The sequence below is a fragment of the Mobula birostris genome, chromosome 8, assembly GCF_030028105.1.
Source record: "Mobula birostris isolate sMobBir1 chromosome 8, sMobBir1.hap1, whole genome shotgun sequence".
In the NCBI taxonomy this organism is placed as follows: Eukaryota; Metazoa; Chordata; class Chondrichthyes; order Myliobatiformes; family Myliobatidae; genus Mobula; species Mobula birostris.
In genome coordinates, this window is record NC_092377.1 from 30513225 (window position 1) to 30530858 (window position 17634).

The following is a 17634-nucleotide window of genomic DNA, read 5'->3' on the forward strand; positions in this document are numbered from 1 at the left end:
GGTACAAGTAGTGAGTTACCTCAACTTCACTTTTTAATTGTTCCTCCAATTCTGATCTCTTGATCGTTTCCAAATCTAAATGCTCCCCCTGTGATACCTATGAATTTAGCTATCCAGTCCACAAACTTTGCAAATCCCTCCTTCCCAAATATTACCATCTCTTTACTGTTGTTTCCTTCTTTAAAATTTTCTTGAAAGATATCTTTAGTTACTGTGCCCTTTGTGCCTCAGTATCAATCTGATTTGATAACCCTCTGGGAAACCTTTGTTTTGTTACAATAAAGACATAATTTAAATACAGTATACTATTAAATTAAAAGCAGCAAAGAGGAATTTCATCTTTTAAATTCTTTGTCTATGTCCATGAGTTCCACAATGAAATGGTAAAATTTAGGCCTCCCATTGCTGTGGTTTCAGGTTCTCTTCCATCTGTGTCTGAGCGTCCAATCAATCCCTATTGTTCAAACTTGCAGAGTCTGCACTATGTAGTTAGAGCATGATCAGACTCATGTTTTCACTTCAAGACAAGTATGAAAAGTACTTTTTAAATACAGAAATATACTTTCAGCTAGAAAGATGGAATTTAGAAAAAAGAGCACTAGGCAGGACAAAACCTCAATTATTCCTTTGCATTGGAAGATTATAATCATAAAGTAAGTTATATTCACTAAATTATTAAAAGAAATGCTTTAGTAATTATAGTCTTTCTTTGCAAAATAAGGATATTAGTCCCTCTTGTCCAATATAATCAATACTTTCACTTTTGCAGACACAATTTAAAATCTTATAATAAGTGTTCAGTTTGAGTGTTCACCATTTTACTCTGTCAATTTGATAGCATGTGGCTTGTGTAAAATGTTATATTATGATTGGAAATCAGCATCTATGTGTACGCTACCAGGTTAATACATATTCACCAGTAGTTGTAATTTCTACACACTAACTTTGCACAATTGTACTATGCAAAAATACCTGCATTCTTGTCGGGTAGACCATCAATCCTCCAGACAATTGCCCTGAAAGCATGTTCATACTTAGCAGTTCCAATTGTGACTTGCATAACTGGTTCACCACCTGATGTGCTAACAGAGCCAAGTCGAGCATTCCGATTCATTTTAGCCTTCAAGGACTTCTGTCCAAAGAGATGCACAGTGCGAAATATTTTGGACCAAGCCAAAGGAACAGGAAAGCGAATCATCACATTTTCACAGTACTTGGAAGGCAGCATGTTTTGTAGACTGGAATAAGCAGAGGACATGACTAGAAATGCCTGCAATTCTGTGTAGGCACCATGAACTGTGACTACACCCTTTAGCACAAAGGGAAGCTCAGGATTATCAAAGACTGTTTTAAAGCGCATCAGTTCCACTCTACAGGCATCAGGAGGAGTAAATCTAAGGATTCTGGATTTCTCAAACTCATTTTCTTTCACACACTTATGAACACGGTAATCACAGATCTGAATCCATGTGCTATCCATATCATTTTTAAAGTAACTGTGGTCTTTAATTTGAAGCTGCAAGTCATTCAGAGTTAAGAAACATTCAACGTTGCCATTAATGAAGCACAAACAATGAATATGAGTCATTACTGAATTCTCAAAGAGTTTTCCTTCCTTTGTAAATGTACCCCAGAAATGATCTGTTATCTCAAGTGTCATTTCTTGCTCTTCGTAAATCTTCCTTCGCTGTGTTGGGAGTGGTAGCTTCATTAGTTCCTCCTCAACTGCGGCAATGAAGTCTGTGATGTCCCTGTAGTCAGTTGTTCCAAACTTCAATACCTGCTCAATCTCTGCCTCATGCAGAACTTCGGGTTTCGGATGATACTTGCGTTTTTCTGTGAACGACACGTGCTCAATCTTCACCGTGTGGATTTTACCTGACTCTTTGTAGTTCTCCAGCTTGGGTTCTGAAAGCCTGCAGTAAGCTTGCAACTGTAATTCTTTGAAGGGTTTCTCAAGGCCCTGCTCATAATATAACTGTAAAATACCACCATCCAGGAGCTTGAGATAGATTGGACCCCATTGACGAGAAGACATCATATTTTTCTTTTCAGGAATCCTCATCATTAAAGGCCACCCATCCTTGCATTCACGTTTAAAGAGATCTCTACCAATAGATGATGGCATTGGTGTAATTAACAGCTTGCTTCCTGATGCTGAACCCTGAGACAAATGGCAGTCCTCTGCTTGTATTTTTTCAAGCTTTTGGCAAAGGGCCATCAGAGAGGAATTGTTCTGAACTTGATGGTGTCCTCTTATTTTGGGTGGATGGTTTTCATGATGAAATATGTTTGCTGCATTAATGCCTGACATTTTATTAAGGTGGTTACCCTCCTGTTCATACTGAACAGCATCAGTCTGTAAAACACATCTCTGATTCCAAAAAGGGTTGGTGTATCCATTCTCATTATTGTATGACTTGAAGTGATTGGTTTGTGATTGTTCCTCTATCTTAAATAAGTGGTTATCCTTGGGTGAAGACGGTGTAATTGGAGACTGAGGCCCATAGGTTGGGGTGCAAGGAAAGCTTGTGCAATGTGGAGAAAGAGGTGTGCTACTTTCGGAGGCAGATCTCCAGGCTGTTTCATGTTGAGAGGAAAGGTTTAACACCAAACCATTGGATCTGAATCCTTTGAGCCCACTATCTGATTTGAAGGACCCTTTTGGTGATTGGAAAGCACAATCATCATCAAAAGTAACCCAATTTGGATAACTGGCAGAACACATGGTTAATCTGATGTGCTTAATTCATAAGAATCTCCTCTTTTCACAGTTCTAGAAGATGGATTGCAACTTGCCTCGCTGAAAAAACAACCAAAAAAGGATTTTAACTTTCAGTTGGTAATCCAATAGTTCTAAATGATAACAAATACTAGATTACACATAAACAGAAAAATAATGATCCTTTTTTGAACTTTAGCGGCCTTAAATGTCTAATAGCAGGATATCATAAGATGCTTTTCCTAGTATATTGCTGCTGTGGTTATTCAATATTCAACTAACCATTAGATGGCTCTCAGGCCTAAATAAACACTTTTCATGACTTTTAAAAATAGATACACTACAACTGAAAAACATTCTTCAGGAACAGCATTAAAAATGCAATTGTCTCTGTAAACAGTCTCTAAAATCATCTAAAATTGTTTAGTATATCTATTTTTATCTTTAAAAATTGAATCAGTTTAGCAACTGAGATCCATGATGATACTTCAAACACTGCCGCTCAGGAAACGTTACCAAAAATATACTGCTGGATAAACGGATGGAAAATACCACTATACACACAGTGGAATTCCTCAAAATAACATACCATACTTTCTGTGGAATAGCTCCAATAATTTTTCATTCTATGTGAAATTATGTCAAACACATATTGTCCTTCGAGTAATGATGTTTTCTGGTGACTGTGTTATTTCTGTTTGGAAGTTTGTTCATGAGTTACGTATACTTATGACACAATGATATAATCGCATCTGTGATGTAAGCGTATGTGGCAGTTGTTAATCTTTACTAAAAGTGAGAGCACATATTCTCGAGCTTCTGATGTTTCCTCGTGATTATTTAAGATGATGCTTCCCAGCTCTACAATAATATCCCTCCTCTGAATATACTACTCTTTTTAATGAGGAGAGCCAAAAGCTAACAACATTCATTGGGGCAAGAAAAAGAATGAAGTATTTGTCGATGATTGCTGAGTAACGGAGCAGACCAGAGAACTGAAACATCCAAGCCATCCCACGTCAGGGACAAAAAGGAGTGGGGGGGGAGAGAGAACAAACAATCGTGACATTGAAGATTTGAAAATCACTGGTGTACAGTAGAGCCATGACCACTGGTCAAGCAGCAGCCATTAAAAAGGCAACTTCAGCAGCAAACACTGGCAATGACAGGAGTAACCACAAGGGATTTAAACATAGTGAGAAGTGCCTTGTAACATTGTCACTATTCGGGAAAAAAAAAGACAAAATGTGGCTCAAGTCCAGACAGGATACAAGCATAGAAAGCCGAGGACCTTACGTTCTGTCACTTGAGTTCATTGGATATAAGCAGGCGTAGAATATTTCCTTAAGAGAATAGGGGAAGGTTGGTTTATTTACATAGATTGACTCCAAGAGCTATCGCTAGTTTACTAATCTAGCAGCTCCACAGAGACAGAATTCATGCACAACAGCTAAATGCACATTTGAGGAAAAGAGATAACGTTTTGTCACATGTGATATTCTTGAGAAAATTGGTATCAAATGTACATATTTGTTTGGGTTTCTATACAAAGCAATGGTATCAAAGATATATTTTTCTCTCACATTACTCAGCTTCAAATAATGCAGCTTCAAGGTCAGTATCCATTATCAAGGAACATGTGAAAAGAAAAGCATCTTACAGTTATTTGGCACTGATTATAAGCTATCTTTGTTCATTTCCAACTCTAGCACCGTACAATGCCACAGGATAACAGCATGGTGGAGCTGTTGATATATCACAGACTCTGAGTGCAGATGGGTTGACTGCAACCCAGCTTAGAGAAAAGTGGCGGCATAATAGTTTGAACAGAAAAAGCAAAATTATGATTCACATACTAACAACTCATTGGGAAGAGGCCAAGAGAAGCTGCAGAAACAACATATGAAAGTGAATGTACAAAAACGAATGAATACGTATGAAGTGCCGAAGTGGGAAGTAGTGATAATACTGCAGTACAAAATTATATCTTGTTCAAATGAAGGAAAAAAACTAGTCAGGATGTCATACATTCTTTAGATCAAGAAATCACTGCAGGACCAGAGTCTCAAAGACAGTCAAAAAGGTCCAAGCATCTGATTAAAAAAAAGATGTAATTCCTATATACATATGAAATAGCCTTTCAAGGGGGAAAAGCAGTAAATATCTATAATCAGCTGGCTGGTGGTGTAGTGGCATCTGCACCGGCTTTCAAAGCAAGTGGTCCCGGGCTCGAATCCAGCTGCTCCTTGTACACTTTCCATCCATGTTGGGTTGAGCATCGAGCTGAAAGGCGCGGAAACGACAACAAACGATATCTATAATCTTTCACCTGTCATATTATCCTCTCCTACTCTTAAGTTCATATTTCAGTATTGCATGTTACAAATTCTTTAATTGTAGACACATTTTCTATATAGAAAATAAACAAGAAGATTAGAAAAGAGTAATTTCTTTGAGGAGATGAGAGCAATTGAGCTAAATTGTCACATTTGCAGTAGGCATTTGTGTAATGCCACATGTGTAATGTTCATATTGAAAGGCCAATGATTCAGGTTTGGCCATAGTTTGTTATAGGAATTTAATATTGTGTTACTAGAAATCAATAGTCTGCACTTGGATATTTTCATTTTTGTGAAAACTACGAATACTTAGTCTTTAGCACAGTTCAAGTATTCACACATGACTATTAGTACAGGGCTGATATAAAGTCATTTGCTCATTTCTGCCATTTCAAGACAAGGGTCAAAGTCAAAGTAAAGTTTATTGTCATGTGCACAAGTATGTTTACACGAGTGCAATGAAAAACTTGCTTGCAGCAGCATCACTGGTACATAGCATCAGAAAAGCAGCATTCACAAGAAAAATATAAGTTAAACATAAATTATAAACTATTTGTCAGAAGCCTCAAGAAAACTGATTAAGATGGTGTGATAGGGTGATTGTCCAGAAGATTCACCTCTGGAACCAACTTCAGATAATGTTTATATTGTTCAAGAGAAAGAGAAAATCCCGGAAAATAATATATTCTACCTAAGCACTAAGGAATTTTGCAATCTCTCCTATGTGAGCCATTATCAGCTCCAGAATTATGCCTTTCTAAAAGCAAATTTGACCAGATATCTTAGACTATACTTACTTCTCTAGAAACAAAAAGGATAGTTCATCTTCTATTAAAATTGTTCTGATTTTAGTGCACAATCTGAAGTTCTTGTTTTAGGTATCAAATGAAGTATTGAGTTGTTTTAATATAGTTAATTGATTATTTCACATTTAAACCTTATTGCAATGCAGCAAGACCACTTCAGGGGCTAGAATGGGCCTCTTCCAGTGTTGTCTGCTACCAATTAGCAGTTAATGCTTGAGTGAGTTCCATAAGTAATTCCTCTCAAAACTTTCCCCATTTCCAGGTCTGACCATCAACAGTGATTACCCCATCATCAGGGACATCTTCAAAAATTAGTGCTTCAAGAACATCCCATCCATCATTAAGGAGCCTCACTATCTGAGACATGTCCTCTTCGGACCACTACATGCATGGGAGCCTAAAGACCCATACTCAATGTACAGTATTAGGAACAGCTTCTTCCCCTCTGCCATCAGATTTCTGAACAGCCCATGAACCCATGAACCCTGCATCACTATTCCTCTTATGCACTGTTTGTTTATTTTTATTGTAACTTATAATGACTTTATGTTTTGCACTGTAACGTTGCCACAAAACAACAAATTTCATAATGTGTCAATGATAATAAACAAGGTGGTCCCTTGGACCCTGTGGGAGGTAAGTGCAGAAATTGATGAGGCCCTAGCAAAGATATTTAAATCATCCTTAGTGACAGGTGGGGTACCAGAGGATTGGAGGATAGCCAATATGGGCATTCTCCAGGCACAGCTTGGAAGATGGAGCCTCTGGGGTGTGGTCCTATAGATGACCAATTCCAGATCAGTGCTGCCAACTGAGGCCTCATGGGAGAAGGAACATCAGGATTTTGCTGCGGAGGATGTATGGATAGAGGTCTCTGTAGTCGAGCGATTGCTTTCTTTCTCTCTCTCTCTTTCTCCCTCTCCCTCTCTCTTTCTCTCCCTCCCTCTCCCTCTCTCCCTCCCTCTCCCTCTCCCCTCCCCCTCTACTTCTTTGATGGTGCAGAAAGTTTGCTGCTATTTCTCAAGTCGGAGAATCTCAGAATAAAAAGCCACACGGCAGAATGACACCATAACAGTGACTCTTAATTTCCCCTTTCGCTGCGAAATATGTGACATCTCTTATTAGTGAGAGAGAGAGCCTGTGGCCTGTCGAACTGTCGGGTAAACAATAGTGTGTTGCTCTTGTTTGGTGGGTGGTTAGTGCTGACCCTTTTTTGCTGAAATGGATGGGGGAGGGGTTACTTTGATGTATTGATGCTTGCACGGGGAGGGGGAGAGGGGGCTTTGGAGTTCTAATATTTATCTGTCATTCATTCTTTTGGGGTTCTTCTGTTTTTGTGGATGTCTGCGAAGACTAAATATTTCAGGCTGTATACTGTATACATTCTATCATAATAAACAGAACCATTTGAACCATTTGTTGGTCCACTGTTCAAGAAAGGCTCTAAAAATAAACCAGGAAATTATAGGCTGGTGAGGCTGACATCAGTAGTGGGAAAGTTATTGGAAAATGTTCTGAGGGACTGGATATATAAGTATTTAGATAGACATGGAATGATTAAGGATAATCAGCATGGCTTTGTGCGTGGTAGGTTATGTCTAACTAATCTTATAGAGATTTTCAAAAGTTGATGAAGGCAAGGCAGTGGATGTTACCTACATGGACTTTAAGGCATTTGACAAAGTCATGCATGGGAGGTTGGTCAAGAAGTTTCAATGCTCAGCATTCAAGATGAGGTGGTAAATTGGCTTTGTAAGAGTAGCCAGAGAGTGGTAGTAGATGGCTGCCTCTCTGACTGGAGGCCTGTGACTAGTGGAGTGCCGCAGGGATTGGTGCTGCGTCTGTTGTTGTTTGTCATCTAAATCAACGATCTGGATGATAATGTGAACTGGATCAGAAAATTTGCAGATGACATCAAGATTGGTGGTGTGGTGGACAGCAAAGAAGGCTATCATGGCTTGCAGCAGGGTCTAGATCAACTGGAAAAATGGGCTATAAAATGGCAGGTGGAATTTAATGCGAGATATTGCACTTCAGTAGGATCAACCAGGGTAGGTCTTACACAACGAACGGTAGGATATTGAGGACTGCAGTAGAACACAGGGATCTGGGAATGCAGGTCCATTATTTATTGAAAGTGGTGTCACAGGTTGATAGGGTTGTAAAGAAAGCTTTTGGCACATTGGCCTTCAAAAATCCAAGTATTGAGTACAGGAGTTAGGATGTCATGTTGAAGTTGTGTAAGAGATTGTTGAGGCCTAATTTGGAGTATTGTGTGCAGTTTTGTTCATCTACCTACAGGAGCGAGGGAAATACAGTTGAAAGACTACAGAGATGTTCCCAACGTGTGAGAAATGCAAGTCCTTGTGGCAAATTTGTTACATAGTTATGCTTTGTGTCCCAGGATACAAGAGTATTGGAAGCAAATATTTGAGGTTCTATTGAAGGTACTAAAGGTTCAGATAATACCAGACCCCATTTTAATAATTTTTGGAACTTCTGTGAGGTCAAATAAACTCCAGGCTACTCAGCAACAACTCCTGACCTATGGCATACTTAATGGAAAGTAACTCATACTGATGTTCTGAAAAAAAGAGGAAACTCCATCACTCAGACAATGGCTGGCTGCATTAATGGATACTCTGCACCTAGAGAGGATAAGATACATTATCACAGACAGACTCAAGGAATTTGAAAAAATCTGGCAAGCGTTACTGTTGTATTTAGAAGAGACCAACAGCTGAACTAAGTATGGGGGGCGGTAGACCTAAACAGCACGTACGGGAGGGGTGAGGGGAGGGTAGGGCTAGGAAGGGGAAAGGAGACGGGGTGATAGGGTTTCCTTTGCTTTTTGCTTGTTTACTATATATACATTCATTTGACTTTCATTATGTTTTAAGAAAGAAAAGAAAAAAGAAGCATTGTACTTTAGGACATTGTCGGTTGTGGTTAAGCTGATGTTGCTTCACAATAAAAACATTTGAAAAAAAAAGACTACTGAGAAAATTTACAAGGATGTTGCCACGTCTGGGGGACCTGTGTTATATGGAAAGGTTGACTAAGTTAGGACTTTATCCCTTAGAACAGAAAATTGAGAGGAGATTTAATAGAGGTATACAAAATTAAGAACGGGTATAGATAGGGTAAATGCAAATCAGATCTTCACATAACTCCTCAAACTGGATAAAGCGAACCCAATTAAATGAACAACATTAAACAATATACTTGTTCGTTTAGTTATTGAGAAAAATGATCCATTATTACATATATTTGTTGGAAAAAGTATGTGAACCTCTGGGGTAATGCCTTCTACAAAAGCTACTTGGAGTTGGGTGTTCCAATCAATGAGATGAGATTGAAGGGTGGATTGTAGAGGTGTCCTGTCACATAAAAAAGACATACAAAGTCAGGTTACTGACAGCCTGCTCTTCTCCAGAAAGATCTTTTTATGTACACCTTGCCACAACCAAAAGAACTTTCAGAGGGCCTTAGAAGATGAATTGTAGAAATGCATGAAGATGGAAAAGGTTACAAAAGATTTCTAAAGACCTGATTGCTCCTCAGTCCACAGTTTGAGAAATTGTCTATAAATGGAGGAAACTCAGTACTGTTGATACTCTCCCTCGGAGTGGGCATCCTGCAAAGATCACACCAAGAGCACAAGATGCAATGCTGAAGGAGGTGAAAAAGAACCCAAGGATAACAGTAGAAGACCTGCAGAAATCTCTAGAACTTGCTAAAGTCTCTTTTCATGTGTCCACTATAAGAAAAACACTGAACAAGAATGGTGTTCATTGAAGGACACCATGGAGGAAACCACTTCTCTCTAAAACAAAACATTGCTGTATATCTCAAGTTTACAAAAGACCACCAGGATGCTGTACAATGCTTCTGGGAGATTGTTCTAAGGATAGATGAGCCAAAAGTTGAACTTTTTGGCAGAAATGCACATTGCTATGTTTTGGAGGAAATAGGACACTGCACACCAACAACAAAACTTCATCCCAACTGTGAAGCATGGTGGAAGAAACATCTTTGCTGCCTCAGGGTCTGGATAGCTTGCAATCGTTGAGGGAACACTGAATTCAAAATTGTATCAAGACACTTTACAGGAGAGCATCAGGGTAGCAGTCCTTCACCTGATGCTCAATAGAAGTTGGATAATGAAACAAGAAATGATCCGAAAGACAAGAGTAAATTAATAACAGAATGGTTTAAAAAGAAGAAAATCTGTGTTTTGGAATGGCCGAGTCAAAGACCTGACCTTAATCCTATAGAAATATTGTGGAGGGGCCTGACTCAAGCAGTTCATGCAAGGAAGCCCACCAGTATCCCATGGTTCAAGCAGTTTTGAATGGAGAAATGGTCTAAAATTCCTCCAAGCCCATGTGCAGAACTGATCAACAGTTACTAGAAACGTCTGGTTGAATTTATTGCTATACAAAGGGGGTCACACCAGCTACTGAGAGCAAAAGCTCACATACTTTTTCTAACAAATACATATAATATTGGATCATTTTTCTCCATAAATAAATGAACAATATTTTTTGTGTTACTTAGTTAATTTGGTTCTCTTTATCTAGTTTTAGGACTTGTGTGAAGATCTTATCACATTTCAGCTCACATTTATACAGAAATAGAGAAAATTCTATAAGGTTCACAAACTTTCTAGCACCACTGCAGTTGGATGTTGGAAGAATGTAGAATCATGGACACATACAGTATAGAAACAGACCCATAAGCCCACTGAGACTATGTTGACCATTAAGCATGTGTTTACGTTACCCTACATTAATCTTATTTTTTAAAATTTTCCCCACATTTATCTTTGTTAAGTTCTGCTGCTCCCCTGCAAATCAGGGGCAATCTACGGTGGCAAATTAACCTACAAACCTGCATGAATTTTGAATGTAGGAGGAAACCAGAGCACACGGGGGAAGCCCGCATGATGACAGAGAAAACATGCAAACTCCACGTGAGCAGTCCCAGAGATCAGATCTGAGCCTGAGTTTCCTGCACTGTGCAGCAGCCATTCCACAAGATGTTCCACTGTACCAGTATACCTTGTTACTTATTATCTCTTTAACATCATCAGTTATTCTAAATTATTTTTGTAAGTACATGAATTTCAAAATATTTATCATGTAAACTTTTTTAGGATTTGGAAGCTTTAAAGATGGTGCAGGGGATATTTACCAGGATGCTGTCTGAAATAGAGAGCATGTCTTACAAGTAGAGCTGGATACATTAGGGACATATAAAAATCACTTCGACAGGCACACGGATAATAGAAAAATGGACTACACCGAAGGAAAAGGTTGGATTAAACCCGAGAATAGGTTAAACGGTCGGCACAACATCATGGCCAAAGGGTCTGTACTGTGCTGTAATATTCTATAGTTTATGATAATGCTGCCTTTAACAGATTCCAAGTGTTTAAAGTTTGCAGGTGTCTTGACATTCACTCATGTTCAATGGCTCGGAGAGCGGTGACAAGCTTGACAGCTGGAGAGCCAGGTGCTTGGGTCTGACTGGCAATCAAAGCTTTTTTGTGAGTTCATCCAGCTGCCTGAACTGACACAATGCCTGTGCTGCTCTAAGTCCTGCCAAAGTGCTGGGTGTGAGGTGGAAGCAATATGGTCAGGCGAGGAGTCTCTGATAATGGACCAAAGAAAATCAGTCCAAATATTACAGATGTAAAGCCACATTACATCATGCTGCAACAGGCTGGACCCTTTCCTGCAGATTAATGAAAGCTTTGCTCTTCCATGTTTGCAGGTAATTAAATAGCAACCACTTGCTTTTATGTCAAATTTCAATTTACAATAGCTGCACAGAAATACCAAGGAGAGGAAATGAATAATAATCTTAATGTTCTCAGTGAAAAAAAAATTCTCCATTTAGAGCTCTAATGAAGGTCCTCAACTTTCTTTGACCAGCTCTGTTTCTGTTTATATTTTGGGTTTCTGAATCTATTTTGTTTCACGATTAGCTTGGAGCAGGTTTGATTTTTGCTCCTGCTGTTAAAGCTCTTTTCCTGGTTTTGGAATAATAATAAGCCAAATGCTTTTCTGTTTTTCTCTCTCTGGCTACAAGCTGAAGCAGTGCAGAACATGCAAGTCTCCAAGGATTACAAGTTCTCCAGCAATGAGACATATTGAAAACATGCCTGCAAAACTAAAAGGATGATTAGTCCTGTGAACTAATACCATACTCCAACATCTTTGGGATCTAAGTTGATGAGTGGGGTAAGTGCTTTCTCTCCAGATAAATGAATTTGGATAATCTCATCCAACTATCTAATGATCCTCGTGGTGAGATCATAGCAGAGACTAGGAAAAGAAAACGGTAAAATTGCAGAAGTGGCTATTCCACTTAGGCTGTATTTAAGACAAACTGTTTAAGGAGAGGTTCAGGAATTTTTATGGACATTTATAAAAATGTGCATGACTGACAGGAAGCCTCTACCACCAGCCAAGTATTTTGGGAATTCGCAGCAGGCCTACCCACAATTTTCCATCTAGTGAAACAACAACAAATGGACAGGAAAAATTGTTGGGTTTACATTAAACTCAGTGAAGCTACCAACCAATACACACATTCAGAAATTCTGCCCCTTTGCTCTGCATTGAGCTAATGCAATGTTTGGTCTGTGAACAGTTTATGTTGATACGGTTGACATGATTCAATTCAATAAGCACTGTAGAAGAGATTAAGATACCAGTTATCCAGGAAACAGCCCTTGCACCTAACTTTACCTAATGCTGTAAACATATTTTAAAGATAGCTTTAATTTTTCTGCTTGAATAAAATCAATAAAATGCTGGATCTTGCCTTTATGAAAGAAAATAATGTACTGATGAACAGGGCAGCTAACCAATTTATTACCTCATCATTCAGACTTGCAATGTTGACAGATTGAGTATATTCATTTCCAAGCCCCTAATCTCACTGTTACTGCAAAAATACAAAGAAGACTTCTCTGAAACTACTTTTTTGGGATTGGGTTCAGAAAAATGGATCTATTATTTCTGTTTTCATTGCAGGTTTTCAGGATCTGCAGTTCTTGCTTTTCCATTATGTGATTGGGAAATCATGGGAAGGATTTTAAACTTTGAGAAGTTACGAAGATGGGGTAAGCACCCAGAATTTCTCAAAGCAAACAACTTTATTAAAAATATTAACAATGAACCATCACTGTTTAGAACATGGAGACGCAATGTCCTAATGCAGGATCTTGACTTAAAATATTGACTATCCCCCTGCCTCCACAATGCTGCTTGACCCACTGAGTTCAAAATTCAAAATTGACTTCAGGAGAACTTATACCACACTCTATATGGGTGGCGTGGCAGTGGAAACTGCAAGCAGCTTCAGACTCCAGGGAGTGTGTACAACCTCTCATGGCTAAGAAAGCTCATCGCCATCTCTACTTTCTGAGGAGGCTGAAGGGAATTGGACTTTGCACATCCATACACACGTCCTTCTAGAGAGCATCACTGCATGGTATGGAAACTGCACTGTGGTGGACAGAAAAGCTCCACAACACCTAGTCAAAATTGCCCAATGCATCACCGGCACCAGCCTGCCCGCCATCAAGCACATATATATAGTAAGTTGCTGGAAAAGGACCAGTAGTATCATGAAGGATCCCACCCACTCTGCTCATGGTCTGTTTATACCACTCCCATCAGGGAGGAGGCATAGCATCCATACCAGGAACACCAGACTGATAGACTTAAAAATTGTTACTTTTTCCAAGCAGTAAGACTGATCAACACCTCTAATTTCACTACTATATTATTTCCTGTCAGTCACCTTATGCTTCACTCTCTCTTTCATATATATATACACACATACATACACTATATATGTTTTTATATTTATTGTGTTTTATTATAATTGTGCCTCCTCAGATCAGGATTAACAAGTATTTCATTGTTTTTGTGTACAAGAAATTACATTAAACAATCGTGAGCCTTGAAAAGACTTTTTTCTGACTGTTTAGAAGGTTGACTTGAGACAATGTCCATTCAAAGATGGGAAATATGTTTAAAGGTAAAGCACCTGCTGAAGTAGGCCTTAAAAATCTAAGAAACTATAAATATCATTATAGCAGTAACTGCTGCAAGCAAATTGCTAGTTACCCAAGTAAAATAATGAGAAGAGAAAGACAGGCACAAAGAAAGAAGGACTAGAATTAGAGCAATTAGGCCAACAAAGGGAAAAACAAGATAAGTATTAGGTTGGAGACACAAGAGGCTACAGATGCTAAAATGTGGAGCAAAAATCGATCTGCTGTAGGAACTCAAGCAACACCCACAAAATGCTTGAGGAACTCAGCAGGCCAGGAAGTATCTATGGAAAAGGGAAAACAGTCGACGTGTAGGGCTGAGACCCTTCATCACAACCATTTGTCCTGATCATGTCCTGATGAAAAGTCTTGGCCCAAAATGTTGACAGTGCTCTTTTCCATAGATGCTTCTTGGCCTGCTGAGTTCCTCCTGCATTTTGTGTGTGTTACTTGGATTTCTAGTATCTGCAGATTTTCTTTTGTTTGCTGTAGGAACTGAATGGGTCAGACAGCATCGGTGAAAGGAAATGAAACTGAGCATTTCCGGTCTTGACTCTTCATCTGAAATGGTAGTATCAAGAACCATGAATTATCTAGTTGTTCATTTGAACACTTATGCCCACGTGGATACCAATTACACACCCGAAGCTTTGATTTTCTCCAGTGAGAACAAATCAATCAACCATTTATGTCCAAAAGAAGGGACTCTGCACCGTGTAGATAGTTGTGCTGCAGGGATTACCCTTCACAGTCCACATCACTCAGCTATTGGTGCTGTGGATGTGGTCATAACCAAATCTGACACTGTTCTCACCACCCCCCCCCCGCCCCCCCCCCCCCCCCCCCGAGCGATGACTGTCAATAACCAGTGACTCGGTTGATTACACACTCCCTAACTCAAAGGGTACTGAATAATAATGAGAAATTCTGCAGATGCTGGAAATCCACAAAATGCTGGAGGAATTCAGCAGGCCTGGCAGTACCTATGTACTTTTTGTACAGTCGACGTTTCAGCCGAGACCCTCCAGCATTTTTTGTGGGTACTAAATTATCACGGTTTCAGCTAAAATCATCTCATTACTGACAAGAGGCAATTTTTCCAGTGTTCTGTACCTGACATTAACATTCTTTCCTGTTTTGTACTCAATTATAACTTCTGCCTCTGCTGTGACTGCCGTCTCTAAACACCATTACAGACAGAGATGTTTAAGGTAATTATAGCTTGGAACTCAGACATGGCACTGAAATTATAGAGCCATCCTTGACTTTAGCTTCCATATCACACCCACAAAAATGTTTTTATTCTTCCCTCTATCGAACAATATGCTTAGTGTTCTCAGGCTTCTGTAACTACTCGCATCAGGCACTCTTACCATGTAAAAACCTCTGTTATTTGATTAGAATCGTGTGTGTTATCAGGTTCAAGAATGGGGCAGGAAATACCATTTTTTTGTATAACTGCAACAGGCTTTCGTTCTCCAAACCCCTCCGATAACATGCAATGAGAATTGTTGCATCCAGTCGTGTCTTGGCCACACAAATGAACAGCATTTCACGGAAGTGGCATTTTTCATGTTAAATGTTATTGCAATAAAAATCATCGAAGTTATTTGAAGATCGACCCTATTATTAGTGACTTCCAGTTATGCTGTTTATTTATTTAGCCGCACTGCTGGTAAGTGGGGTTATTTAAGATTGTACATAATGGTCAACACGGGCAGGCTGGAGTGAAGGACCCTTTTCTGCGCCTTATGACTCTGACTTTCATACTATTCGTAAGTTATCCAGATCGCGCCGTAAACGTCATTTGACGAAACTAAATTCTGCTATTATACTAATAGTAAAAGCCTGACATTTATTACGCGCCACTTGACAGCAATTTATTCCTAATTTTAAAGAGAAAATGCTGCGTCTATACTCTCGACAGATCCACAGGTTAAAAATAGCGTGTAACTGAGCTCGACACATCAGATGGCCCGGAATCTGGCTCCGAGCTGAACCAGAGCTGGCTTCTACCATCCAGGACTTACTAGGTTATGGCGACTGATTTTTAGACACCTTCCCTGGAAAGCGTCCAAATACATTGCCTTACACATTCTGATTCAGGTAATTGCTGTCTGTGAATGAGACCACGAAGCTGAGGAAGTGGCTGCGTGGACCCATTGAAGCTTGGTATTCATGAAAGGAAATCGATTAAAAATTGCAAAATTATTTTGGATGTTGGATGAAGGATCCCAGCTGTAAACTTCTCAATAATTTTTTTCGGTTTTTCGACCTTTCCAATTTGTGTTTACATCTATGTTTATCCGCTGAATGACAGAAACTGTGAGCCTGTGATATGCTTGGCCTTCAAACACAGAGCAAGTTCCCTAAAATCCGCGGAGCTGTTTTCTGAATGTGAAATTAATGAAACGTACGGAACACAGCAGAGGTACTTACACAACGATGTCAGTTATCCAACTTGGAACAGCGATTAGATTTTTTAAATTTGATTTACATCACCAACTGTGCCATTACTTCTTCCAGGCTCTGCTCTTTAATGGAGAGGGGGAAAAAACTGCGAATCACAGTGGATAAAACTCCTGGAACTTCTCAAAATGGCACGGGAAAGCTCTACGCTTCTGCCTGAGCGGACACAGAGGTCATCACTCTGCTCCGGGCTACAGCGACTGAGGCAGACCGCACATTACAGACAGCGGTGGCAGGCAGACAGGCTTCCAACGAAATGTCTGAAGGAAAAGCACATCCTTTTTAAAAAAAAACATATATTTAATTGTGGGGGTATTATCTTCCCGCAGGCAAATCTGAAAACATTCAATTAACTCAGTTATGTTCTCTCTTCCTGTTTTCTCGAGTTCCAGTCTTTTAGTTGAAATACCCGGTGCTTAATCAAAACATCATAACAGTGAAAGTTTAGTTCGTCGACTTGCTCTTCACGGTGACGGTGCAGTCTTTTCCGAAGGTGACTGACAGTCCACGGGGCACACTGATTTGCAACAGTGAGAAATACGGTTGCTTAGCCAGACAGTTTAACAAAGAACTAAGTTGATGAGTTCGCTGTCGGGGGGTTTGCTACTTTCATCTGAAACCGGGGGATATCTGCTGGCTGAAAGGGACACAAACACGGTGCTGGATTGTGGGAAGCGCACAATAAAGGAAGTTAACAGCCTCCCAAAAAAAAGTTAGGCACTGTGAGGTCTCCTGAGAGTCCAGACCGTGTAGAGCAATGAGAGGTTTCATTTGGCGCTCTTGTCTAGAGCTTGTTTTATTCTGTTTTGTAGCTAAAGCATCAGCACAATCCGTCCTCCGAAGCTAGCCGGTGTGTTCACTGAAGTGGACGAGGACATTAATGAGTTTATTGATCTGTCAAAAACATGTCATACACTCCTCCACTGAAAATCTGACCTTAAATACCAACAGCGTTCTTTAAAGTAAGTTGTAAAAACGAGCGGAGTAATTTACCTCCCTGGGTCTTTATTAGTTCTGCAATGGCAGGAGGCGGTAATCTGGTCAGGTAAACAGATTTCTGGACTCCCAGTAGTTTAAGCATGAATCACACCGATGAGGAATGTAAACTTAACAGCTAAAATAAATATGGACGTTATATTTTATCTAAAAAGAGCTAGACTCAGGAATGGTGACATTGTTATAATTTTATTGATGTAGAAGCCCGCCTGATTCATATGGTGAGTT

General features: G+C 39.5%; 1 protein-coding gene across 1 annotated transcript in view; it reads right to left on the minus strand.

Annotated features, from left to right (window-relative positions):
- LOC140201207 (stonin-1-like) overlaps positions 1-17205 on the minus strand; it is a 33333-nt gene extending 16128 nt beyond the window's left edge. Inside the window, exons 1-2 of the mRNA XM_072264934.1 lie at positions 16381-17205; positions 973-2803 (exon numbers count right to left, since the gene is read on the minus strand). Coding sequence (XP_072121035.1) covers positions 973-2728 — 1756 coding nt within the window. The 5' untranslated portion in view covers positions 2729-2803; positions 16381-17205. The remainder of the gene's footprint in view (positions 1-972; positions 2804-16380) is intronic.
- Positions 17206-17634: the final 429 nt, after the last annotated feature.